This window comes from Hemiscyllium ocellatum, chromosome 4 (assembly GCF_020745735.1).
Source record: "Hemiscyllium ocellatum isolate sHemOce1 chromosome 4, sHemOce1.pat.X.cur, whole genome shotgun sequence".
Classification (NCBI taxonomy): domain Eukaryota; kingdom Metazoa; phylum Chordata; class Chondrichthyes; order Orectolobiformes; family Hemiscylliidae; genus Hemiscyllium; species Hemiscyllium ocellatum.
This window is the reverse complement of record NC_083404.1, coordinates 52652279-52675299: the sequence shown is the minus strand read 5'-3', so window position 1 is coordinate 52675299 and position 23021 is coordinate 52652279. Positions and strand designations below refer to the sequence as shown.

Here is a 23021-nt window from a genome sequence, read left to right as displayed (position 1 = left end):
CACCATCTGCTTTTTGAGCTGCACAAATTTTATTTGGGCTAATCTGTTATTGCCTAACAAGTCTATTATTTCAGTGGAAATGATTCTCTCTCTTCAATGAGGAATAAACATGACTTTTCAGCGTGACTCACTGTTGGTCTGGGGAGTACATCCGCTGTAATCCACATACTCTCTAGGATGCAGACTGTCAAGTAGTCATATCTTATTACCTTGAATCTGAAGCTCTATTCTTACTGGCATTTCACTATTTCTTTTGATCCCAACAGTATTAGCACTAGTAGTTTATTTCCACCCGAAATTGGAATCCCATCACATAATTTGGCAAGGACAGCCCCATCAAGTTCTCAAACAACTTTCCTCACTGTTGCATATCACTGTTTTGTTTCTATACATGATGCCACATACACAGGTTTCCAGCTTCCAACACTCTGAATATGAATGAGTATGTGCATGGTGCATCTGCAAATTATTATTGTAGGTAATCTAGGATTGTTGTGAGTGAGTATACCAGAGAAGCATAACTTCTCTACTTTATTGAATACTATAGTTTGTTTCAGATTCCAAAGCCAATGTTGGCCCATTCTGTCAGAGCTCTCAGAGGTTGAGAGAGAATTGCCAGATTTGGAATGTGCTTCTACAACTGGTGTACCATTCCTAAAAAGCAATGAACGGTATTGACAGACTTTGGCTGCATGAACTCAGTTGTTGCAGTTATCTTTCTGGAATCTACTGTAATTCCATGCTCCTGTACTGTGTGGACCAAAATTTTACTTTTGTCTTTGCAACTCAACACTTCTCATTGGAGTATAAGCCCTCCCTTTGCTTTTAAGACTTAAGATTCAATGCTTCATTATGACTATAGCAGTGTCAGTCATGTGATAGATTATATCATGCTTGCCTTCAAGGATTTTTGATATTGCACACAATGATTTTTGATGAAATTCCAAAAAGATAGACTATTACAAACAAATCAAACAAATGACATGAACAAAGGGAATAACAATCTTGATTTGCAACTCTTGGGATAGTTGCTAAAATCCATTATTTATGTATATTTAGGTGAAAAATATGCTGCTGACTAGCTTTGTAAATTATCACCCACTGACAGAATTGGGTGAACTTCTCTCTGCACCCCTTTGTTCATTTGCATGAGTATGTCACATTAATTAAGTCCAAGATTAGGTTTGGAAACTGATACCAATTCTGACCACCACCCTGTACAGGTACTGTGGCTGGTGATATTACCCAAATTCATTACATGCTGTTTCTCTGTACCTTCACCTTTTCTAGCAACATGTATAGGACCCTTCCAGGGGTAGGCAAACATACTGGCGTGGCATACTTCTGCAGTGTAGTGTGCAGATTTTCCAACTCTCTGAAATGACATGGAAATTCTTGATTAAATTTCTTGCCATTTTCCTGTTGTAGCACTGCATCTACTGTCTCAAAAAGACAGAATTGTAAGCATGTATCCCTGCTTAAAAGCAATGTGTTAGTTCCTTAAGACATAGAAAGTGTTTTCTCGCCTCTTGTTGCTAAGTGTGGTAGACTTAAGAGGTCTAACCCTGAGAACTTGCTGTTTGATGCTTGCTGGTAGAACATCCACTGACTTTAAACATGGAAAGCTGTCAGCCAATATTGAAACAGCGCCCGTATCAAATTTAAATTCAGTGTTAAAACCTCTTGCTTATTGAGATGAAGTCAGGAACTCTGCTGGCTCTCCGACATCACCTAAAAACATTGATTTGCTTTGCTTTGGTCTGTGTTTTAATCATTTAGGTTTTTTTTTTGCAAATGGTTTGTCTTGTTCAGGAATTCTCTCCTTAAAGGGAAGACTTTTTTCTTTCTGTAGTATTTTATCAGGTGTTGAGTTATCAGATTCTTCCACAATTATGACACTCAGCTCCCTCTGCTGGGCTCTCACTGTATTTGTGGTGTTCCCTTGCACCACACTTCACACATATAATATGAATGATAAGATGGGTTTCCTGCACTCTTACCACTTTAGTGAGCTTTCAGGAGAATGATGATGCCATCTTGGTGCCTCCCCAACCACTTAAATCTCAAAAGGCTTCAGTGTTAAGTCAAGGATTCCTAGTTTTTGGACCTAACCTCCATCCGTGTCCCACACAGAATCAGTTACTTCAATGTGAGCTTGTCTCGTGCCTGGAGAAAACTGATAACTTTTCCTCATTGATCCACCAACAATCTGATCTCTTACAAGCTTGTCACGAAGGTCAATTATTCATTACTCTATTGATTGCCATGGAGCCCTTTGGTTAAACCATACTTTTCTATCAAGAAATTCATCATTGGACTCAAATACAATTGAATGCCTTGACTATGGATTTAAAATTGGTAGTTCTATACCTTGCTTTACAAGGACAGTGTAAGGAATGTACTGTCTTGATACCATGTGATTACTGATGTGAAAGTTGCACCATAATTTCCGTCATCATAAATATATTTATTGCCTATGATACTAATGAAACCAAGCAGAATGTTTCAGAGTAAACTCAAATGAACAAATATTAGTGGGAAGAACATGAGATACACAGAAGCCTGGTGCCAGGAAGTATAGGGTACATATTAAGATGTAAGGCAACAGATCACTCATGGTATCCAGAACACAGTCATAATAAGCTGAGAACAACAATATTGAAATAGGCTTCATAGAGGAAAGGCAGCCAGGGAGTTGAGTGATAATATGACAATCGAAATATGATTCACCAGAATAGTACCTGGTATGGAGCAGTTTAACTAGAAAGAGAGGATGGGTGTGTCAGGTTGTTTTCTTTAGAGCAGGGAAGGCTGAGAGAGGCCCTGAATGAGGTGCATACGATTATGGGAAGCATGGACAGGGTTTCCAATTTAATCAGTTCACAGGATGACCCGGTCAGTATTTATTGCCCATCTCTAATTGCTCAGGACGCAGTTGAGGGTTATACAGATATACAGCATGGAAACAAATCCTTTGGTTCTAAGCTGACAAGATATTAAAAAGAAATCTAATTCCATTCACCAGCATTTGGCCCTTATCGCACTAAACCCTCCCTATTCATATGCCCATCCAAATGCCTTTTAAATGTTGTAATTGTACCAGCCTCCACCACTTCCTATGGCAGCTCATTCTATATAAGCACCACTCTCTGCATGAAAAAGTTGCTCCTTAGGTCCATTTTAAATTTTTCCCCTTTCACCTAAACCTATATCCTCTAGTTTTGGACTCTCCTACCCCAGGGAAAATACCTTGTCAATTTACCTTATCCATGCCTCTTGTGATTTTATAAACCTGTATAAGTCACCCCACATCCGCCAATGCTCCAGGGAAAATAGTCCCAGTCTATTCAGCCTCTTCTTATAGCTCAAACCCTCCAATCCCAGCAACATCCTTGTAAATCTTTTTTGAACCTTTTCATGTTTCACAACATCCTTCCTATAGTGGCGGGACTAGAATCGCACGCAGTACTCCAATAGTGGCCGAACCAATGTCCAGTACAGCCGCAACATAACTTTATTATATAAATGACGAAAAGCAATGGACCCAGCATCAATCCTTGTGGCACACTGCTGGTCACAGGCCTCCAGTCTGAAAAGCAACCCTCTACTACCACCTCCTGTCTTCTAGCTTGAGCCAGTTCTGTATTCAAAGAGCTAGTTCCCCCTCCAATCCATGTGATCTAACCTTGCTAACCAGTCTACCATGAGGAACCTTGCTAAATGCCTTACTGAAGTCCATATAGATCATGTCCACCACTCTGCCCTCATCAATCCTCTTTCTTGCTTCTTCAAAAAATTCAATCAAGTTTGTGAGACACTATTTTCCATGCACAAAGCCATGCTGACTATCTCTAATTATAGTCCTTGCCTTTTCAAATACTTATATATAGAACATAGTACAATACAGCGCAGTACAGGCCCTTCAGCCCTCGATGTTGTGCCAACCTGTGAAAATAATCTGATGCCCATCTAACGTACACCGTTCCATTATTATTCATATGTATGCCCAATGCCGGTTTAAATGCCCTTAATGTCAGCGAGTCTACTACTGTTGCAGGTGGGAAGCTCCATGCCCGACTACTCTGAGTAAAGAAACTACCCCTAATATCTGTCCTACATCTATCACTCCTCAATGTCCCCTCTTGTTAGTCTTCACCATCCGAGGAAAAAGGCTCTCACTCTCCACCCTATCTAACTTACTAATTATCTTCTACGTCTTGATTAAGTCACTTCTCAACCATCTTCTCTCCAACAAAACAGCCTCAGTTCCCACAGCCTTTCCTCATAAGACCTTCCTTCCATGGCAACATCCTGGTAAATCTCCTCTGAACCCTTTCCAAAGTTTCCACATCCTTCCTATAATGCAGTGACCAGAAGTGCTCACAATACTCCAGGTGCAGCCTTACCAGTGTCTTGTACAGCTGAAGCATGACCTCATGGCTCCAAAACTCAATCCCCCTACTAATGAACGCCAACACACCATATGCCTTCTTAACAACTCTATCAACCTGGGTGGCAGCTTTCAGGGATTTATGCACTTGGACACAGAAATCTCTCTGCTCATCTACACGGCCAAAAATTTTACCATTACCCTAGTACTCTGCAATCCTGTTACTTCTTCCGAACAGAACAACCTCACACCTTTTTGCATTAAACTTCATTTGCCACTTCTCAGCCTAACTTTGCATCTTATCTATGTCCCTCTGTAACCTATAACATCCTTTGGCACTATCCACAACTCTGCCTATCTTAGTGTCATCTGCAAATTTACTAGCCCATCCTTCTACGCCCACCTCCAGATCATTTATAAAAATGACAAACAGAAGTGGACTCAAAACTGATCCTTGCTGCACACCACTGATAACTGAGCTCCAGGATGAACATTTCTCATCAACCAGCACCCAATTTCTGATCCAAACTGTTAAATCACCTTCAATTCTGAAACTCCTTATTTTGTGCAATAGCCACCGTATGGAACCTAATCGAACGCTTTACTGAAGTCTATATACACCACATCAACTGCCTTACCTTCATCCACCTGTTTTTCACCTTCTCGAAGAACTCAATAAGGTTAGTGAGGCACGACCTACCCTTCACAAAACCGTGTTGACTGTTTGATAATCAAATTATTCCTTTCCATTCGATTATAAATCCCATCTCTTATAACGTTTCCTAACAACCGAAGTAAGGCTCACTGGCTTACAATTAGCAGGGCTGTCCCGACTCCTCTTTTTAAACAAGGGAACAGCATTTCTATCTTCCAGTCTTGTGGCATGATTCCTGTCGACAATAATGACATAAAGATCGAAGCCAAATCTCTGCAATCTCCCCCTGCTTCTCAAAGAATCTGAGGATAAATCCCATCCAGCCCTGGGGTATTATCTATTTTCAGATCTTCCAAAATTGCTAAAACCTCCTCTTTGTCAATCTCAATCCCATGTAAACTTGTAGTCTGCATCTCCGTATTCTCACTAACATTGCCCTTTTCCAATGTGAATGCTGACGAAAAGTATTCAATAAGCGCTACTCCATGCCCTCAGATTCCACAAACAACTTTTCAATACTACCTTTGATTGGCCCTAATCTTACTCTAGTCATTCTTTTATTCCTGATATACCTGTAGGAGGCCTTAGGGTTTTCCTTGATCCTATGCATCAACAACTTCTCATGTCTTCTCCTGGTTCTTTTTAGTCCTTGTCCCTTAGGATTCCCTTCAGCAACCTGCCCACCACAGATGTCAAGCTCACCAGTCTGTAGTTCCTTGACTTTTCCTTACCATTTTACTTAAATAGTGGCATGTTAGTCAACCTCCAGTCTTCTGTTCTCTAGCTTCCAACAGAATTTTAGGGTACACCTGATCAGGTCCTGGGGATTTATCCACTTTTATGCATTTTAAGACGTTCAGCACCTCATCTTCTCTAATATGGACATTTTTCAAGATGTCACTATTTATTTCCCCATGTTCTCTGTCGTCCATATTCTTCTCCACAGTAAATACTGATGTAAAATACTTGTTTAGCCAAGCATATTGCGGTGGGTCTGGAATCACATGTAAGCCAGCCCAAATAAGGATGGCAGATTTCCTTCCACAAAGGACATTAGTGAATCAGATGGGTTTTTCTGATAATTGGCAAGTTTCATGGTCATCATTAGACCTTTAATGGCAGATTTTAGTTGCTGGTTGAATTCGAATTCCATCACATGCCTGGACACCGGGCGACTATGACAAGGACTGAGTAACATCACAGGTTCTAAAAAGAGACTGTGCAAGATAGCAGATGATGAAACATCCCTCCCAGATCGCCTCAACGCCTTCCATGCTCGCTTTGAGCAGAATTTCGGTGGAGAGGTAACACCTTTCCAACAAGTCCTGACAAACCTATCCCAACAGTCACTGCATCAGAAGTCAGATCAGTTTTTCTTCGTGTGAATCCAAGGAAAGCGATGGGACCAGACGGAGTACCAGGCCATGCACTCAGAGCACGCGTAGATCAACTGGCAGAGGTCTTCTCGGACATCTTCAAGCTTTCCCTGCAGTAGGCCACTGTCCCTGCCTCTTTCAAGATGGCCAACATCATCCCTGTTCCTAAGAGGCTTATGCAGCATGTCTCAATGACTATCACCTGGTGACTCTAATTTCAGTGGTCATGAAGCGCTTTAAAAGGCTGGTCATGGCATTAATCAACTCCAGCCTCCCCACTACTCTTGACCCACTCCAATATGCCAATCGATCCACATCAGATGCCATATCACTTGCCCTTCACTCCTTCTAGAACATCTTGACACCAAGAACAACTATATAAGAATCCTACTCATTGACTACAGTTCAGCCTTCAACACTATTATCCCCTTAAGACTGATTACTAAACTTAGTGATCTCGAACCAAAGCTTTTCATTGTGCCTCGGTACACGTGGCAATAAATTCAATTAGATTCAATTCAATTCAATTCATCTGCCATGGTGGGATTTAAGCCTGAGACTCTGCATTAATAGTTTAGCAGTCACCTCCCCTCTAATGAAATGTTGGATAGCAGATGTGCTCCTTAACGAATCAATAATAAGGGACACAATTTTAAGATGAAAGGCAAGAGGTTTAGAGGAGATTTGAGGAAAAGAGCTTTCATCCAGTAGGTGGTGGGAATTGGAATGCGTGGGAATTAGAGTTCATGCGCTTAGAAGCCTCTCAATTTTTAAAAAGTAGTTAAGTGCTCATCGAAGTGTCATAACATTCAAGACTATGGGCCAAGTGCTGGAAAGTGGGATGAGTGTAGGTTTACAGTAGTTTAGTCAGAATAGACTTCATGGGCTGAAAGGCCTCCTCTGTGTTGTGAGATTCTGTGAAACTTCAAGTGCAGATACAGACAGCAAAATTTTGGATAAGCAGAAGCTTGTAGAGATCGAGAAGATTGAGTTATGAGGACTGTTTGGAAAGCATTTTAATACAGAACTGTGGGTCAAATTCCTTCCCATTCACCTACCCTTTACAGCAAACACGGAGCATTCAAATGATCCACTTGGCATTCAGCAGGAAATTAAGAGTGAATCTGTCTAGTACTATGTCATCATTCAGGGGCCCCATTCAACTGCATTTTGATTTAACCCCCTTCCCCTCTCCCTACCTCTCCCTCACCTTTGATGGTTTGCACTTCCCTCAATGGGCTATGTATGTAAATTAACTGATTAGAGAAAACAAGTTCAGCTCTTTTTTCCATATTTGAATAAATGCTGTAACGAAGTTTGGAGTTGCATGGCTCTGGTGCAATCCAAACCGAGTGTCTGTGAGCAGGTCATTCCTTTGCAAGTACTGCTTGACAGCACTGTTGATAACCCTTGCATCACTTTCCTGATCATCAAGGGTAGACCGATCAGGCAAAAACTGGCTCAGTTAGATGTGTCCAACTTTTTGTGACAGTACAAGTCTGAGTAAATTTCCATTGGGTAGTAGCCAGTGTTGTAGCTGTACTGAAACACCTTGGTTCAGGTGCACAACAGATTGTGGAGCTCGCGTCTTTAGTGCTATTGCTGGAATGCTATGTGGACACTCAGCTTTTGCAGTATCCAATGCCTTCATCCATTTCTTGATATCACAAAATGAACAGAACTGGCTGAAAACTAGCATCTATGGTGCCACATAAATACAGTGGAGGATATTCCCTAATATGAAGATGGGACTTCATCTCATCTGAGATCCTCACCCAGAGTACACCCTGGGCACTTGGAACTCTGTATGCAAGTTTGCTCGTTAAGCTGGCAAGTTCATTTTGAAATGTTTCATCACCATACTAGGTAGTATCATCAGTGAGCCTCCGGCAAAGCACTGGTGTTTGTGACCCGCTTTCTATGTGTGTGTTTAGGTTTCCTTGGATTGGTGATGTCATTTCCTACTCCTTTACTCACCCTCTGATGGGTTTGCTCTAAGTCTGACAGCCTGTAAAGTTTCATTTCTTTTTGTTTGGAGACATTTTAGAGATGAGCTTCAATATAACTGAATGACTTGCTATACTAATTCAGATGGCATCTAAAATCCAACCATGTTGCAAACCTTATCCAACATGGCCATAGATATTACTCCAGATCATATCCTCAAAGGCATTGGGGAACCACTTGGGGTTTTATAATAATCAATGGTTTCATGATTATCTTTCAACTTGTAATTCCAGAATTTAAAAAAAAAATTCAAATTCCATCTGTTGGTCCCCGGATCATCACCTAGGTCTCTGAACTTAGTCTAGTAACAATACCAATACACCATAACCTCGCGCCAGCACCTCCCTCCCATCTCAACTGGCTACTATATGTTTTGAAATGAATGCATTATTAGTAGACAAGGATTTTACAGCAGAACTTACTTCACATTGTGAGCAAAGAAAAATACAAATACGATCATCTGAATGACCATCTTTTCTTCTGCAAATGTTGACTTTTTAATATATAGCAGCATGAGTCTAATACTTTGTTTTGAACACTAACCAATACACTAAGTTTCTTGTAGTTAAATTATGTGGATGTATAACATAATAACATTTATGGTTTCACAGCAATAAAAACTGTACTGGGCTTATTCAATATACACTTGTGGGACGGATTACTTGAAATATACAGGTGCAAAACAGAAAGCATGGGAAAGGAGAGGACCTAGTGTTTCCATTCCCCTGCAATCATGAGAAATTACCAGTATACACAAAGGTGTATTCTTTTAATGTCAAATACCAGACAATTTCAGACTTAGAAATCTTTATGCAACTTAGAAATCTTTTTGAAAACCAGACATAAACAAAATCATCAGGGCCTCTCAGCATGAATCAGAATGAACTATTTAACTTGTAATCAAGCCCAGTCATGTTTAGTGAAGGCTTCTGCAATGTTTCATTTTACATTACATCAACTGCTCGTGTTGCACAACAGCCAGTGTAATAACAAATCCATCTTGTTGATATTCAAATTTATACAGTGTATATAACTGAAGCAGGATTTTAATCTAAGTATGAAGCAATTTATTTCAATATAAAGCAAACAAATGGATTGAAGTTGACAAATATCAAGATTGCCAGAACAATTACGTCAAGACAACAGGATAAACACAAACCATTATTAACACCAGGGACAGAAACTACAGAGTTTGGCAGGTGTTTTGCACCCTACCTGAAAAAGTGCCAAGATACCTGCACTGATGCTTACAAAGAAAGCCAATCATATCTTCTACCCATCAAGGATTTAAGTGGACATCAGCTGGCACTCCATCTGAGGGCCTTGGATAGGGCACCTCAGCTACCTGGAACTGCCAGTTGATCAGAAGTCAGCAGTTCCAGAAATCAGCAATGTCATGGAGGGTTACAGAAATATCCCACGAACAAAAGTGGGTGTTTAGGTTAGTGGAGGGAGGTCTCACAGGGAAGCTGTCAATGGCCAATGCCTTACTCAAGGTTGACAATGCAGATCAAAAAACCTCTCCTTTCCACTGACAGGCAGCTCATACAGGTTTATCTGTTGTGCAGATACCTGTTATTGGCCTCCCTCAAGCTGAGAGAATTGCAGCTCAGGTGGGAATAGGCTCTTGAAGTGGTTAACTTACTCCTTAAGGGTCTTCAGTGGAGGCAACACAAAAAGGTTGAATATGAGCAGAGGCAGGAAAGCATCAAGGATCCATTGCAACAATAATCCACCCCATTTTCTAGGCCTCCTACCTCATTCCTCATCTGCTGTGCCCCCAGTAGGTTTGCATCCTGGACAAGAAGCAATGACATCAAATGAAATCCAGGCATGTGAATTTTAGATAAATACATGCTCGCAGGTTAACCAAGAAAGGAATAATAAACATAACTGAATTTTGTGCAGGATATAATGAGGTCTGCAGAGCTGTTGTGCTTTCTAGTTTAAGTACAGAGTTTGGGAGGACAGTAAGCACAGGATTAGATAAGTCAAAAAGTTACAATTAAAAATTGAATGAGTTGAAACAATAAGGTTTATGGTGGCAAAGGATTAGATAAGAAAAAGTAGGCGAGAATTTCACATTGGAAGCTGGCGATGAAAATGAAATAAAATGGTTTGACTGCTTGACTACAAAGTAGAATGCTAAATGCACGTTTACCAAGTCTATTCAAACTGTTCCAGAAGAACAAACCACCATTACAAAGAGCAAACAGTCACAAAATCCAGGAGGAAATCTATGCCTTGAATTTAAACATGTATTTTTTTAATATCTTAAGTTTCTGTGCCAATTTTTAGATTGGCATTATGTAAGTATCCAATCTTAAAACCACAATCCTCATATCACAATAAAACAACTTTACAACTGTTTTACTTGTTGTACAATGAAACAGACCCCTACAATGCAACCATTTGTCGTGCTTTATGAAGTTGAAACATAGGATATGCTCATGAAAACTCATGGAATATGATTTTAGATCCATTTCTGGACTGTAATAAGTGATTAATGGGTAGTGCAGGCAGCAATGACAAAGCAATGCTTCAAAATATATTTTAATTATTTTTCCATCTAAAACTATATCCTGCAAAATGTAATTCAGCAAAGATTTCATGAGATTTAGAAATTTGTATTGTGAACATTTTCCTCATTCCCCAACTAAAATAGTTCTGACAGCCAACTGTAAAGTGAAGTTATTTGAAATCAAAACCAATAAAACCTAAATTGTCCTGGATGTTCAATTACAGGATCAGGATTAGGTGAGACTTAATAGCATTCCAGGTGGTTGTCTCTGAATCAACAGGTGAAAGGAGCACCTGGAAACAGTGAGCATCATCTTTCTTTCATAAGTAGAGAACACCGAACCTGTGGGAGACACCTCTAATCAAAGGGAGACATTTGATTAGAAAATGTCAAGTTCATTAGTTGAGGATCAGGGCAGAAGAAGACCTCCAAACAAGCAGAATATGGTGAAGTACTTCTATACTCCACAGTTATTACAACAAAAGCTAGCCTCGAGGTCAAGTAGCATTTAAGGTTAATTAATACAGTAATGTTCCTCAAATGTACTTAATTTTCTTTAAACTAGAGATAGCAAATACAAAGGGAGTCATTTAAAGGTGAGTTCACGGCAGGTGGAATGCAAATCCTGTGCAACATGGAAAGTCTTGCAAGCTTCCAGTATCCAGGATGACTACTTGGGCACTTGTGCCGCAGCTACTCAAAATCCACAGTTTGCACTTGCAGCAGCAGCTGGAGTCACTGTCAAGTAAACACTAAGCTGAGTTCATTGTGGATAGCATGTTCAGTGAGGCAGTCACATCACTACCAAAGAGGAGACAGGCAGAAAGGGAATGGGTGACTAAGAAACAGAGTAAGAGAATTAAGCAAATAGTGCAGGAGTCACCAAGGTCCATTTCACCATCTAGCAGCTTCTTCCATTTTAGATACTGCTGGGAGAGTGGGTGCTCAAGAGAATGCAGTAAAGCCAAGCCAAAGCCATGAGTGGCTCAGTTGCAGAATGGGAGAGAACAAAAAGTGTGGAAAAGCAATCAGGATACGGATGCTTTCATAAAGAAAACACATATTTCTGCAGCGGTTACATACTCCAAGATACTACGGTGCCTCCCTGGTGGCAGGGTTAAAGGTATCTCTGAATGGTTACAGGGCATTTTCAAAGGGGAGAATCAACAGGTAGAGGTTGTGGTCCATATCAGAATCAATGACCATAGGTAAAAGAGAAACAAGGCCCTGCTAACAAAATATAGGGAGCTGGGAAATAAATCAAAACGCAGGACCTTATTCCTGCTAATGTCACACACTAATGAGGTCAGGTAAAGGAGAATAGACTGGAGTAATGTGTGGTTGGAGAGGTAGTATATGGAGGAGGGATTTTGTTTGAGAGGCATTGGAACTGATTCTCAGGAAGATGGACCCAATACATGCTGGACAGCAGAACAAGGATGAATATCCTTGTAGGAGCACTCACTAGTACTGTGGAGCTGCAAGCAGGTGAAAATCTGAGTGAAGAGATACAAGGAAAGAAAAGCAGCAAGCAAAAATGAAAGACAGAGAAAACAAGGGCATGCAGTAAATAGGGTCATAGTACAAAAAGCATAAAAATGTTAAAAAGACAAATACAATTGCATACAGCATTGGCAATAAGATGAATGAATTAACAATGCAAATAGTTATAAATGGATATATGATATCCATTACACATATGTGGCTGCAATGTGAATGAGGCTGGGTAACAAATATCGAAGGGTATTCAATATTTAGGAAGAGAGGCAAAATGAAAGGCAGACGGGGCAGGGTTGTTAGTCATGCATGAAATCAGTGCCATAGTGAGAAGGGATATTGGATTGGAAAATATAGATACAGAACCAGTCTGGATAGAGCTAAGAAGCAACAAGAAGGGGAAAACAATCATGTTTGCTGTCTCCAGGCCACCAAACAGGAGTGCTAAGTTAGAGGACAATATCAAACAGGAAATTAGAGATACATGTTCCAAGGGTTCAACAGTAATCATGGGTGAAGTTAATCGACATGTAAACTGGATAAACCACAGTGGTGGCAGATGAATTACTGGAGTGAGCACAAAGCAGTTTTTTCAGTCCACTACAGGGAAGAACTAACTAGGAAATAGACTAACCTAGATTTGGTCTTTGCTGAGGAAACTTAATTAATAATTTTGTTGTTAATGATCCTTGAGGGAAGACTGACCATAATATAATAGAATTCTTCAACAGCATAGAAGTCAAGTGATCAAAGCTGAGGCTACAGTCTTAAACATAAACAAAGGAAACTACTAAGCTGAGTCCTAAGTTGGCTGCGATAGATTGGGTAATTCACTGAAAGGCATACAGTGGGTATGGAACAAATGCAGAATTGCATGAATTATATCTCTCTTTCTGATGAAAAAATACAACAGGAAAAATAGCCCATTTGTGGCTAACAATTGAAATTAATGATATTAAGTACTATAGATGCTAAAATGAAAACAAAGTGTTAGAGAAACTGAGCAGGAAACTGGCAGCATCTGTGGAGTTATAGAGTCAGAGCCATAGAGTCACACAGCACGGAAACAGACCCTTCGGTCCAATTCGTTCACGCCATCTAAGTTTCCCAAACTAAACTAGTCCCATTTGCCATACCTACTGAGGTAGGAAAACATAAGTGAAAAACAAAGCATTATTTAGATGATAACAAACTGAGAAATGTTGACATGCAAATGGGGTGGCACAGTGGCTTAGTGATTAACACTGCTGCCTCACAGCACCAGGGACCCAGGTTCAATTTCCACCTCGGGCTAATGTCTGTGTGGAGTTTGCACATTCTTCCTGTGTCTGCGCGGGTTTCCTCCTGGTGCTCCGGTTTCCTCCCACAATCCAAAGATGTGCAGGTTAGGTGAATTGGCTATGCTAAATTGCTAATAGTGTTAGGTGAAGGGGTAAATGTAGGGGAATGGGTCTGGGTGGGTTGCTCTTCAGAGGGTCGGTGTGGACTTGTTGGGCCAAAGGGCCTGTTTCCACACTGTAGGGAATCTAAAAAAAAATGGACCTGCATATTCTTGTATACCAGTCTTTGAAAACAAGCATGCTGGTGCAGCAAGCAGTTAGGAAGGCAAATGGTCTGCTGATCTTTATTTTTATAGGATATGAGTACAGAAGCAAGGATGCCTCGCTGAAGCTGTACAGGGCTTTGATATATCGCGTCTCTGTACAGGGTCTCCTATCCGATTAAAATACAATTTCAAAGTGGCAGCACAAGGTTAGGATATAAAAATTATCCAGACATTACATTCCCTGACTCCAGTTTGTAAACTTGGTCCACGGTTATAATTCCATTGATAGCCTGAATTGTAAAACAAAACAGTCAACACTCAAGTGACATCCCATCTTGGATTCTGTCTACAATGTAAATTAGCAATGCAAATGATAAAAAATTTCAAATTTAGGCCCTAAATTTAAGTGGAAAGGAAATTAATTCATAAACTGCAAAACAGTCTGCTAATAAAGCAGTGAAATCGATCTTGTACAACTCCATTAGCATAATGGATCTAAAACAACACTTCAATATCTTCAAATGAAGCGCAAGCAGTAGTACCGGAATATTCGGCCTCTCACGGATCATTTGTGGGAACTCCAAAGCTGTCCTGGTAGATTTTGGTAACATCTTCTCACCTGATAAGTATTAAACCTTTAAGATATAACAAGTGCTTGGGGCTCTCTTGTGTCGCAATGGCAGTGTCCCTACCCCAGGGCCAAAAGAACCAGGTTCATGTTCACTTAGTCTAGAGGTGTATAATAACATCTCCAAACAGATTGATTAGGAAATATTAGTAAGCACGTCATACAACTAACTATTATTTTGGTGGAAGCATTAGCCTAGCTGTCCCCCTTCCAATTCAGTGTCAAATATACAGGAGATGATTATTGATAATGTTTTGCAAAATTGTACTTCCATAGTCAACTGATTTGAGCGAAATTAAACAAAACTGAAAACATAATAACATGTACACAATATCCAATAAAAATTTTCAAAAACTTGCATTTACAATCGCATGAATATCAAAATTTAAAATAGTAATTTATAATATCATAGGCTCATGTTGATTTATTAATTTCTAATAACATCAACTGGACATAGATGTTTCCTCAGTTTTTATTTAAAAGGACAGTTACCAAAGCAAAGGACACTAGCCACGACAACAAATTAATGGATTTGTGGATAACACATGCTGCTTGGATGAAGACAGAGAGCAAATGAATATCTGACCCAATTTGGGTCTAATAAAGCTACTGCATTTTGAACTCAGAGAGACTCTGTTACAGAGTCAACATGTTTGCCCTGTTCTCTCCAAAATAGCTCTAATCAAAGCACGAGAGTTGAAAGCCCCTCAGAAGTGGATGATGTGGAAGAAGGTCTTAGGTTACAGGAGAATTTAAACAGAATGGTCAGATGGGCAGATCAGTAGCAGATGGAATTTAACTATGATAAGTGATGTTTTTGGAGTACTCATTGAATTGCAGGACTCCAAGAAGCTCAGAAAAACAGAGGGACCTTGGGATGCTTATACACAGATCCCTGAAGGTGGTAGAATATATTAACACAGTTTAGGTGGCATACAGGATACTGCTTTTATCATCATAGCACAGATTATAAAAGCAGGGATTGTTATGGAGCTGTATAGGTATTTGGTCAGGGCACAGCAGGAGTACTACGTGCAGTTCAAGTCACTGCGCTAGAGGAAGGGTGCAAGTGAACTTAAAAGAGTGCAAAAGAAATTCAGCAGGACGTTGCCTGGGATGGAGCAGTTTGGCTATGAAGAGAGGCTGGATAAATGCAGACTGTTTTCTTTAGGACACAGAGGGCTGAGCAGGGATCTGATTAAGGTATACAAGATTATGAAGGGCATGGATAGGTTGGATAGAAAGTAGCCAAAGGTCTGGAACAAGGGGTTTAATTTTAAGGTGAAAAGCAAAGGTTTAAAGGGGATTTCAGGAAAATTTCCCTCTCTGTGAAAGATTTTCACTGCACTTCTCCCCTAAACTTGCCCATTTTCACCTTGAAACTGTGCCCTCTCTTTCCACCCTGGGAAAAGGCCATTGACTATTCACCCTATTTATGCCTCTCATAGGTTCGCAGGCCTCCATCAGATGGCCCCTCAACTTCCGTCTTTCCTGTGAAAACATTACATCTATAGTCTATGACTCTTTCAGACTTCACTGCTGTGAGCAATGATTTCTTAAAGAGAGAAATTTGAATCATCTCTGACTTCTCTTACTCTCTTGGAGACAGTAATTAGCCACATCAGCACCAGCAAGGAACCTCAGACCAGCAGCTATAGAAACTGAACTGTTAGCTGTAAACAAGCATGTAGATAACTAATGAATAAATCTTTTCTGACTTTAAACTGTACTTGGCCAAGTTTTATGATGATATCCTCTGTAGCATTTTACTGTTTTATTTCAGATTTTGGGGCAGTCAGCAGGAGACCATTTCATGCCTTGCCTTTTGTGGATTGTTGAATACACTCGTACATTTAAAATCTGAAACAATTTCTAAATCTTTTACCTGGCTGGCTTATTTCTCGCACCAAATTATACACAGTGATGTGTTTTTATTATTAAATTGGCAATATCATCATCTTTTAAATTCAAATTACATTGTCACCAGCTCAGGGGATGAGAGAAGAGAGGCATCAGTTTTGATTTGTTCATAATAGTTACGTTATATCATATCCCCAAATAACATCTTACTCATGTAAGGGTTCTTCAAAAGGCAAAACCAGTACTACGGGATGTACAGGAATATGGGATTCAAGCCACCAGCAGATCAGCCATTTGCTAGCTTGAGGGGCCAAATGGCCTATACCTTTTCCTATCTAAGAAAAAAAATACAGGTAATGTAACATCTAATTCATGCAAGGTTTAGAAGTTATGAGTGAGAACGCTAATCAGGAACCCAGAAGAAGTGGGTGGCAATACATAAGAGCCGAGAAAGAAATTCCAGGCAGCAAAGTTTAAATAGAAGAATTGAGACAGGATCAGAAATAAATGGTGGAAATGCAAGTGCATGTTGATAAGTTTAGTAATGGAGTAAATATTTATAGAATGCCAAAGTTGCAAACTGCTCAGTTCAGCCTCAGAGTATAACCAGACAGAGAGACAAAGTCAGTGAATGAGGAATGAGTGCAAAAACAATATCTTCAATCTTCCTAACACACTTTTGGAGTAAATTTCTATATATTCAGGACTGGATGTTGGACAAGTACCATGACAAATTAAAGATAGTGGAAGCTTGAAACAGATGGTGGGGTGGGTAGATGTGAGATTTGTCAACATACAATGTGGAACCTGACATTGCTATTTTTTTAAAAAATGAATTCACCAAAAAGCAGCAGTAGCACGTATGAAGTGAGGACTAAGGACAAATGAGGAACAGGATTCGGACATTCAGCCAACCCCTCAAGCCTGTTCCACCATTCAATGAGACCATGGCTGATCTGTGGTCAAGGAGAAAGTGAGGACTGCATATGCTGGAGACCAGAGACAAGAGTGTAGTGCGGGAAAAGCACAGCAGATAAGGCAACATCCAAGGGGCAGGAGAATCGACATTTCGGGCGTAAGTCCTTCATCAGGAATGAGGCTTGTGATAAATGGGAGAGGGAAGGTTGCTGGGAAAGTGATAGGTGGATGAAAGTGAGGGAGAAGGCTTGGGATTGGGATAATATGAGGGAGGGTTTTAATTTTAAGGTGAAAAGCAAAAGTTTAAAGTCCCAAAGCTCCAATTTGGCACCACCCTCCGGACCCATCCATCATTGTCCCCTCTGACCTATTACCTTCTCCCTCACCTTCATTCATCTATCGCTTTCCCAGCTACCTTCCCTCAACCCCACCTCCCTTCCATTTATCTCTCAGCCCTAACCCACAAGCCTCATTACTGATGAAGGGCTTATATCTGAAATGCCGATTCTCCTGCCCCTCGAATGCTGCCTTGCCTGATCTGTGGTCTAACTCCATAAATCTGCCCTTGGCTCGTATGCCTTAATACCTTTGCTTAACAGATGTTTATCAATCTAGGATTTAAAATTAACAACTGATTCAGCATCTACTGCAATTGTGGAAACAAGTTTGAAACATCCACCACCCTTTGTGTGTAGCAGGGCTTCCGAACATCTCTCTGAACAGTCTGGCCCTAATTCTCAGACTATGCTGCCTCATTCTATAATCCTCAACTTGCGAAAATAGTTTATATTTCTCTACCCTGTCTTTTCGTATTGAAGCAATAGATCACCTCTTAACCTTCTAAATCCTTGAGAAAACATGCTTTATTTGTGTTACCACGCCTCATAAATGAACTCCTAACGTTCAGGTATCATTCCTGTAAACTTGCTCTGTATTCAATTTCCCTACCTCAGATGTTAGTTTGTAATTCCCTGTTTTTCCTCTTTCAGCCTTTATAAAAAGAGGAGTGACATGCGCAAATTTACAATCCAGAGGGATGCCTGCTGTATTTAGGGAACTCTGAAAGATTACAATTAAGCTAACTACAATAAGCTCCCCTCCTTCCTTTAACGTTCTCAGTTGGAAACAGTAGGGTCCTGGGGATTTTGACATTCATGAATTCTTGTAATTTCCTCATTACCACGTTTCACTTATGTGACTCGTACTCGGTGCCTGTTCCCGATCTATTAGTTTCCTCAAAAGTTGCAGCAAGCTATCTTCCTTTTCTACTGTAATGCTGAGGCAAAATAATTATTCAACATTTCTGCCATTTCTCCATAGTCACTGACAATATCTCTACTTTCAGTCTTTAATGGGTCAACATTACTCTTGACCACCTGCTTTCCCTTCATATAATTACAAAATTTAGTAGAACATAGAACAGTACAGGCCCTTCGGCCCACAATGTTGTGCCAAGCATTTATCTTAATCTAAGATCACATCTACTCAACCCCTCAATTTACTGCCGTCCTTGTGCTTGTCCAGCAGTCACTTAATGTCCTAATGTCTCGGACTCTACTACCACCGCTGGCAATGCATTCCATTCACTCACCACTTTCTGTGTAAAGAACCTACCTCTGACATCTCTCTTATACCTTCCTCCCATTACCTTAAAATTATGACCTCTTGTGATAGCCATTTCTGCCTGGGGGAAGGGTCTCTGGTTATCTACTCTATCAATGCCTTTTGTTACCTTGCACAGCTCTGTCATGTCACCCCTCTTCCTTCTTCTCTCCAGTGTGAAAAATCCTAGCTCACTCAACCTCTCTTCATAAGACAAGCCCTCCGATCTAGGCAGCATCCTGGTAAATCTCCTCTACACACTCTCTAAAGCATCTACATCCTTCCTATAATGAGATGACCAAAACTGGACAAAATACTCCAAGTGTGGTCTCACCAGGATTTTATAGAGCTGCAACAAAACCTCGCAGCTCTTAAACTCAATCCCACTACTAATGAAAGCCAAAACACAATACGCCTTCCTAACTATATTATTAACTTGGGTGGCAACTTTGAGAGATCTATGTACATGGACCCCAAGATCCCACTATTCCTCCACACTGCCAAGAATCCTGTCTTTAGCCCTGTATTCAGCATTCAGATTCGACCTTCCAGAATAAATCACTTCACATTTATCCGGGCTGAACTCCGTCTGCCACTTCTCATCCCAGCTCTGCATCCTGTCAATGTTTAGTTGTAGCCTGCAAAAGCCATCAACACGATCTACAACACCACCAACCTTTTTGTCACTGGCAAACTTAATAACCCATCCTTCCACTTCTTCATCCAAGTCATTTGTAAAACCTACAAAGAGCAGAGGCCCAAGAACAAATCCTTGCGGGACACCATTGGTCACCAACCTCCGAACGAAATACTTTCCATCCCCTACCACTCACTGTCTTCTTTCGGCCAGCCAATTCTGTATCCAGACAGCCAAATTTCCCTGTAAGCCATACCTCTAACTTTCTGATCGAGCCTACCGTGGGGAACCTTACCAAATGCATCACTAAAATCCATACTCCACTGCTCAACCTCCTTCAACTTGTCCTATCACATCCTCAGAGAACTCACTAAGACTTATGAGGCATGACCTGACCCTCACAAAGCCTTGTTGACTATCCTTAATCAAACAATATTTTTCCAAATAGTCATAAATCCTACCTCTCAGAATCCTTTCCAGTACCTTGTTTACCACAGACATGAGACTGACTGGTCTGTCATTCCCAGGCATTTCCCTATTCTCTTTCTTAGGCAGAGGAACAACAGTCACCTCCCTCCAATCATTCAGAAAGTGAGGATGCAAAGACCATCACCAGAGGCGCAGCAATCTCATTCCTTGCTTCCTGATTTCTTCATGATTTGGCTGTTCCTGTCAACTTTCCTTTCATAATCCCTTTTAGTACCTCTTATAAAGCTGCTTTGTGGCCATTTGCTGGTCTTTCTATCTTTTCAGCAGGATCTGTGTCCTTGTTTTATATTTTTACAAGCCTTTTCTTTTAACTTTGTGCTGTCTCTTATCCCTTTAATGGTCCCTGGTGTTTTTTCTGTGAAGTGGAACTTTTCCCTCTCAGGGTATAAACTGGCTTTATATTGTGTTAAATGTTTCTTTAAACATCCTCCAGTGTTTTCTGGCAGTTTTACCCATTATCAGATTTCTTAGTTCACTGTGGATAGACTGTGTTACACCTTGTTAAGGCTTTATCTATGTCTAATACTCTTGAAGCTGATTCATGCTTTTCACTGTCAATAATTACACTGAACTTGATCATGTTAAGATCATTATTTGATAAATGTTCCAGCACAATTAGGTTGTTAATTATGTGTGATTCATTACTCATTACTGAATCCAATATTGCAGACCTTTGAGACTCGAGAGGGAACAGTGTGGGAGTAAGAAGAGAAGCTGTTGCAGATGATTTTCTGGCTGCAACTGGATAAGAACAACAAAATCAGGAAATGGCAATCCTATCTTGCCAGCCATATTAAAATCAGTCAGATTTCACGAGCGCCAGAAACCCTAATCAATACAGCCATACTGCTTGCAGAAGTAATGAAATATAAATGCATTATCAAATTTGATCTCTTACCTGGTGTGTGACTTCATCTACAGCCTGTACAAATTGCTCAAGCTCTTGTTCCATAGAAACATAATCCAGCATCAGTTTTTCCATGTTGCTTATATCTTCTGCAGCAGCTAGCAAACAAACAGCAAAAATTAGGGTTGCATTCATGAGTAATTAAGCTCTGGCTTTTTTAACCACTAAGGCTTAAACTGCAAATATTTAATTCACTTAAAGTGCTTTGGAAAGTTGAGGAATCAAGAATTCACCTCTGAATCACAAGCCTTGTCTGGAGAACAGCAATTTGGGATGAAGCAGGTTTGTAGCTAAGCTTGATTGCACAAAGTACAATTGGACTGCAAAATTCCCTATTTAATAAATTTACAAGTACTGTTGAATCAGGAGCGCATAAATTACATTATTCAGATACTTGATTGAGATGGAGAAAGGAATATTAAAAGGCACAGGGAGTGAGTAGGATCATGTCATGCAAATCGTGTCGAAAAAAATATCAGTGTTGACTCCATGAACTGAATAACTTTCTGTGTTACATTATTCTGTGAACATTCAACTCATAGAGATCGAACAGAATATTTCACAGCAAATGTCATACACACAAAACAAAGGTAGAAGCATGAATTGAACTGCAAATACACTCATGGTCTTTGCTTATTTTGTTATGTAGAAAATGTAATTTAACTTCTTTCTCAGCAGATCTTAAAGGACCTTCTAAGCAATCACTGGAATCTGAAGCACAGTTGCAGTGCTTGGGAGCAAATCTGTTCTATCCCTTAAAACCCATTACTTATGTACTGCCTGTGGAAATCCTGTCATCTGTACATGCTTACACATTTCAGCAGGGATCAACAAATTGCTTGTTTCTTTTCCCCCACTGTATATGGTAACAAATAATCTCATAATATTAAACTTTTCAGGAAGTGATGGGAAAAAAGGGAAAGACAAATTATGCTGTTTTCGCCTAGGCGTTTTATATAAATGATTTGGATCTGAACTTAGGAGCTATGGTGAGTAAGTTTTCAGATGACATCACATTTGGACAGCCAAGGTTACTTCAGAGTACGACAGGATCTTGATCGGATGGACCAGTGGTCCGAGCAGTGGCAGATGGAGTTTAATTTAGATAAACGAGAGGTGCTGCATTTTGGAAAGGTTAATCAGGGCTGGACTTACACAGTTAATGATAAGGTCCTGGGGAATGTTGCTGAACAAAGAGATCTTGGAGTACAGACTAATAGTTCCTTGAAAGTGGAGCCTGGGTCGTCAGGATAGTGAAAAACGTTTTTGTATACTTGCTTTTATTGGTCAGTGTGCTGAGTATAGATTTGGAAGATCATGTTATAACTGTACAGGACATTGGTTAGGCCACTTTTGGAAAAGTGCATGCAAGCCTGGTCTCCCCTGATATAGGAAGGATGTTGTGAAACTTGAAAAGATTCAGAAAATATTCACAAGAATGTTGCCAAGTTGGAGAGTTTGAATTATAGGACAGGCTGAATATATTGAGGCTATTTTTCCTGGAATAACAGAACTGAGGACTGGCCTCATAGAGGATTATTAAACCATGCAAGGTATGGATAGAGTGAACAGGTAAGGTCTTTTCCAGTTGGGGGAGTCCAAAACTAGATAGCGTAGGTTTAAGGTGAGAGAGGAAAGATTTAAAAGGGGCCTAAGGGTCAACTTTCTCATGCAGAGGGTAGTGCATGTATGGAAGGAACTATCAGACGAAGTGGTGGAGGCAGGAACAACTGCAACATTTAAAAGACATATGGATGAGTATATGATCAGGAAAGGTTTGGAGAGATATGGCCAAAATGCTAGCAAATGGGACTGGATTTAGGATGTGTTGTAAGCACGGACAAGTTGGACCGAAGGATCAGTTTCCATGCAGTACATCTCTATGACTTGAAAGAGATGTGCATGGGACAAGCGGATTCTGGTTCATGGGCAAAGTGAGATCTGTGCAGACTGGGTAGTCTCAATCTGGAATGGAGAGGTTAGAGTTC

At 40.3% G+C, this 23021-nt stretch overlaps 1 protein-coding gene across 2 annotated transcripts in view; it reads right to left on the bottom strand.

Annotated features, from left to right (window-relative positions):
- Positions 1–23021, bottom strand: part of nsmce2 (NSE2 (MMS21) homolog, SMC5-SMC6 complex SUMO ligase) — a 176386-nt gene that overhangs the window by 112908 nt on the left and 40457 nt on the right. For both annotated transcript variants that reach the window (XM_060824262.1, XM_060824263.1), the window contains exon 3: positions 21025–21131. In XM_060824262.1, the coding sequence (XP_060680245.1) occupies positions 21025–21131 (107 nt within the window). The remainder of the gene's footprint in view (positions 1–21024; positions 21132–23021) is intronic.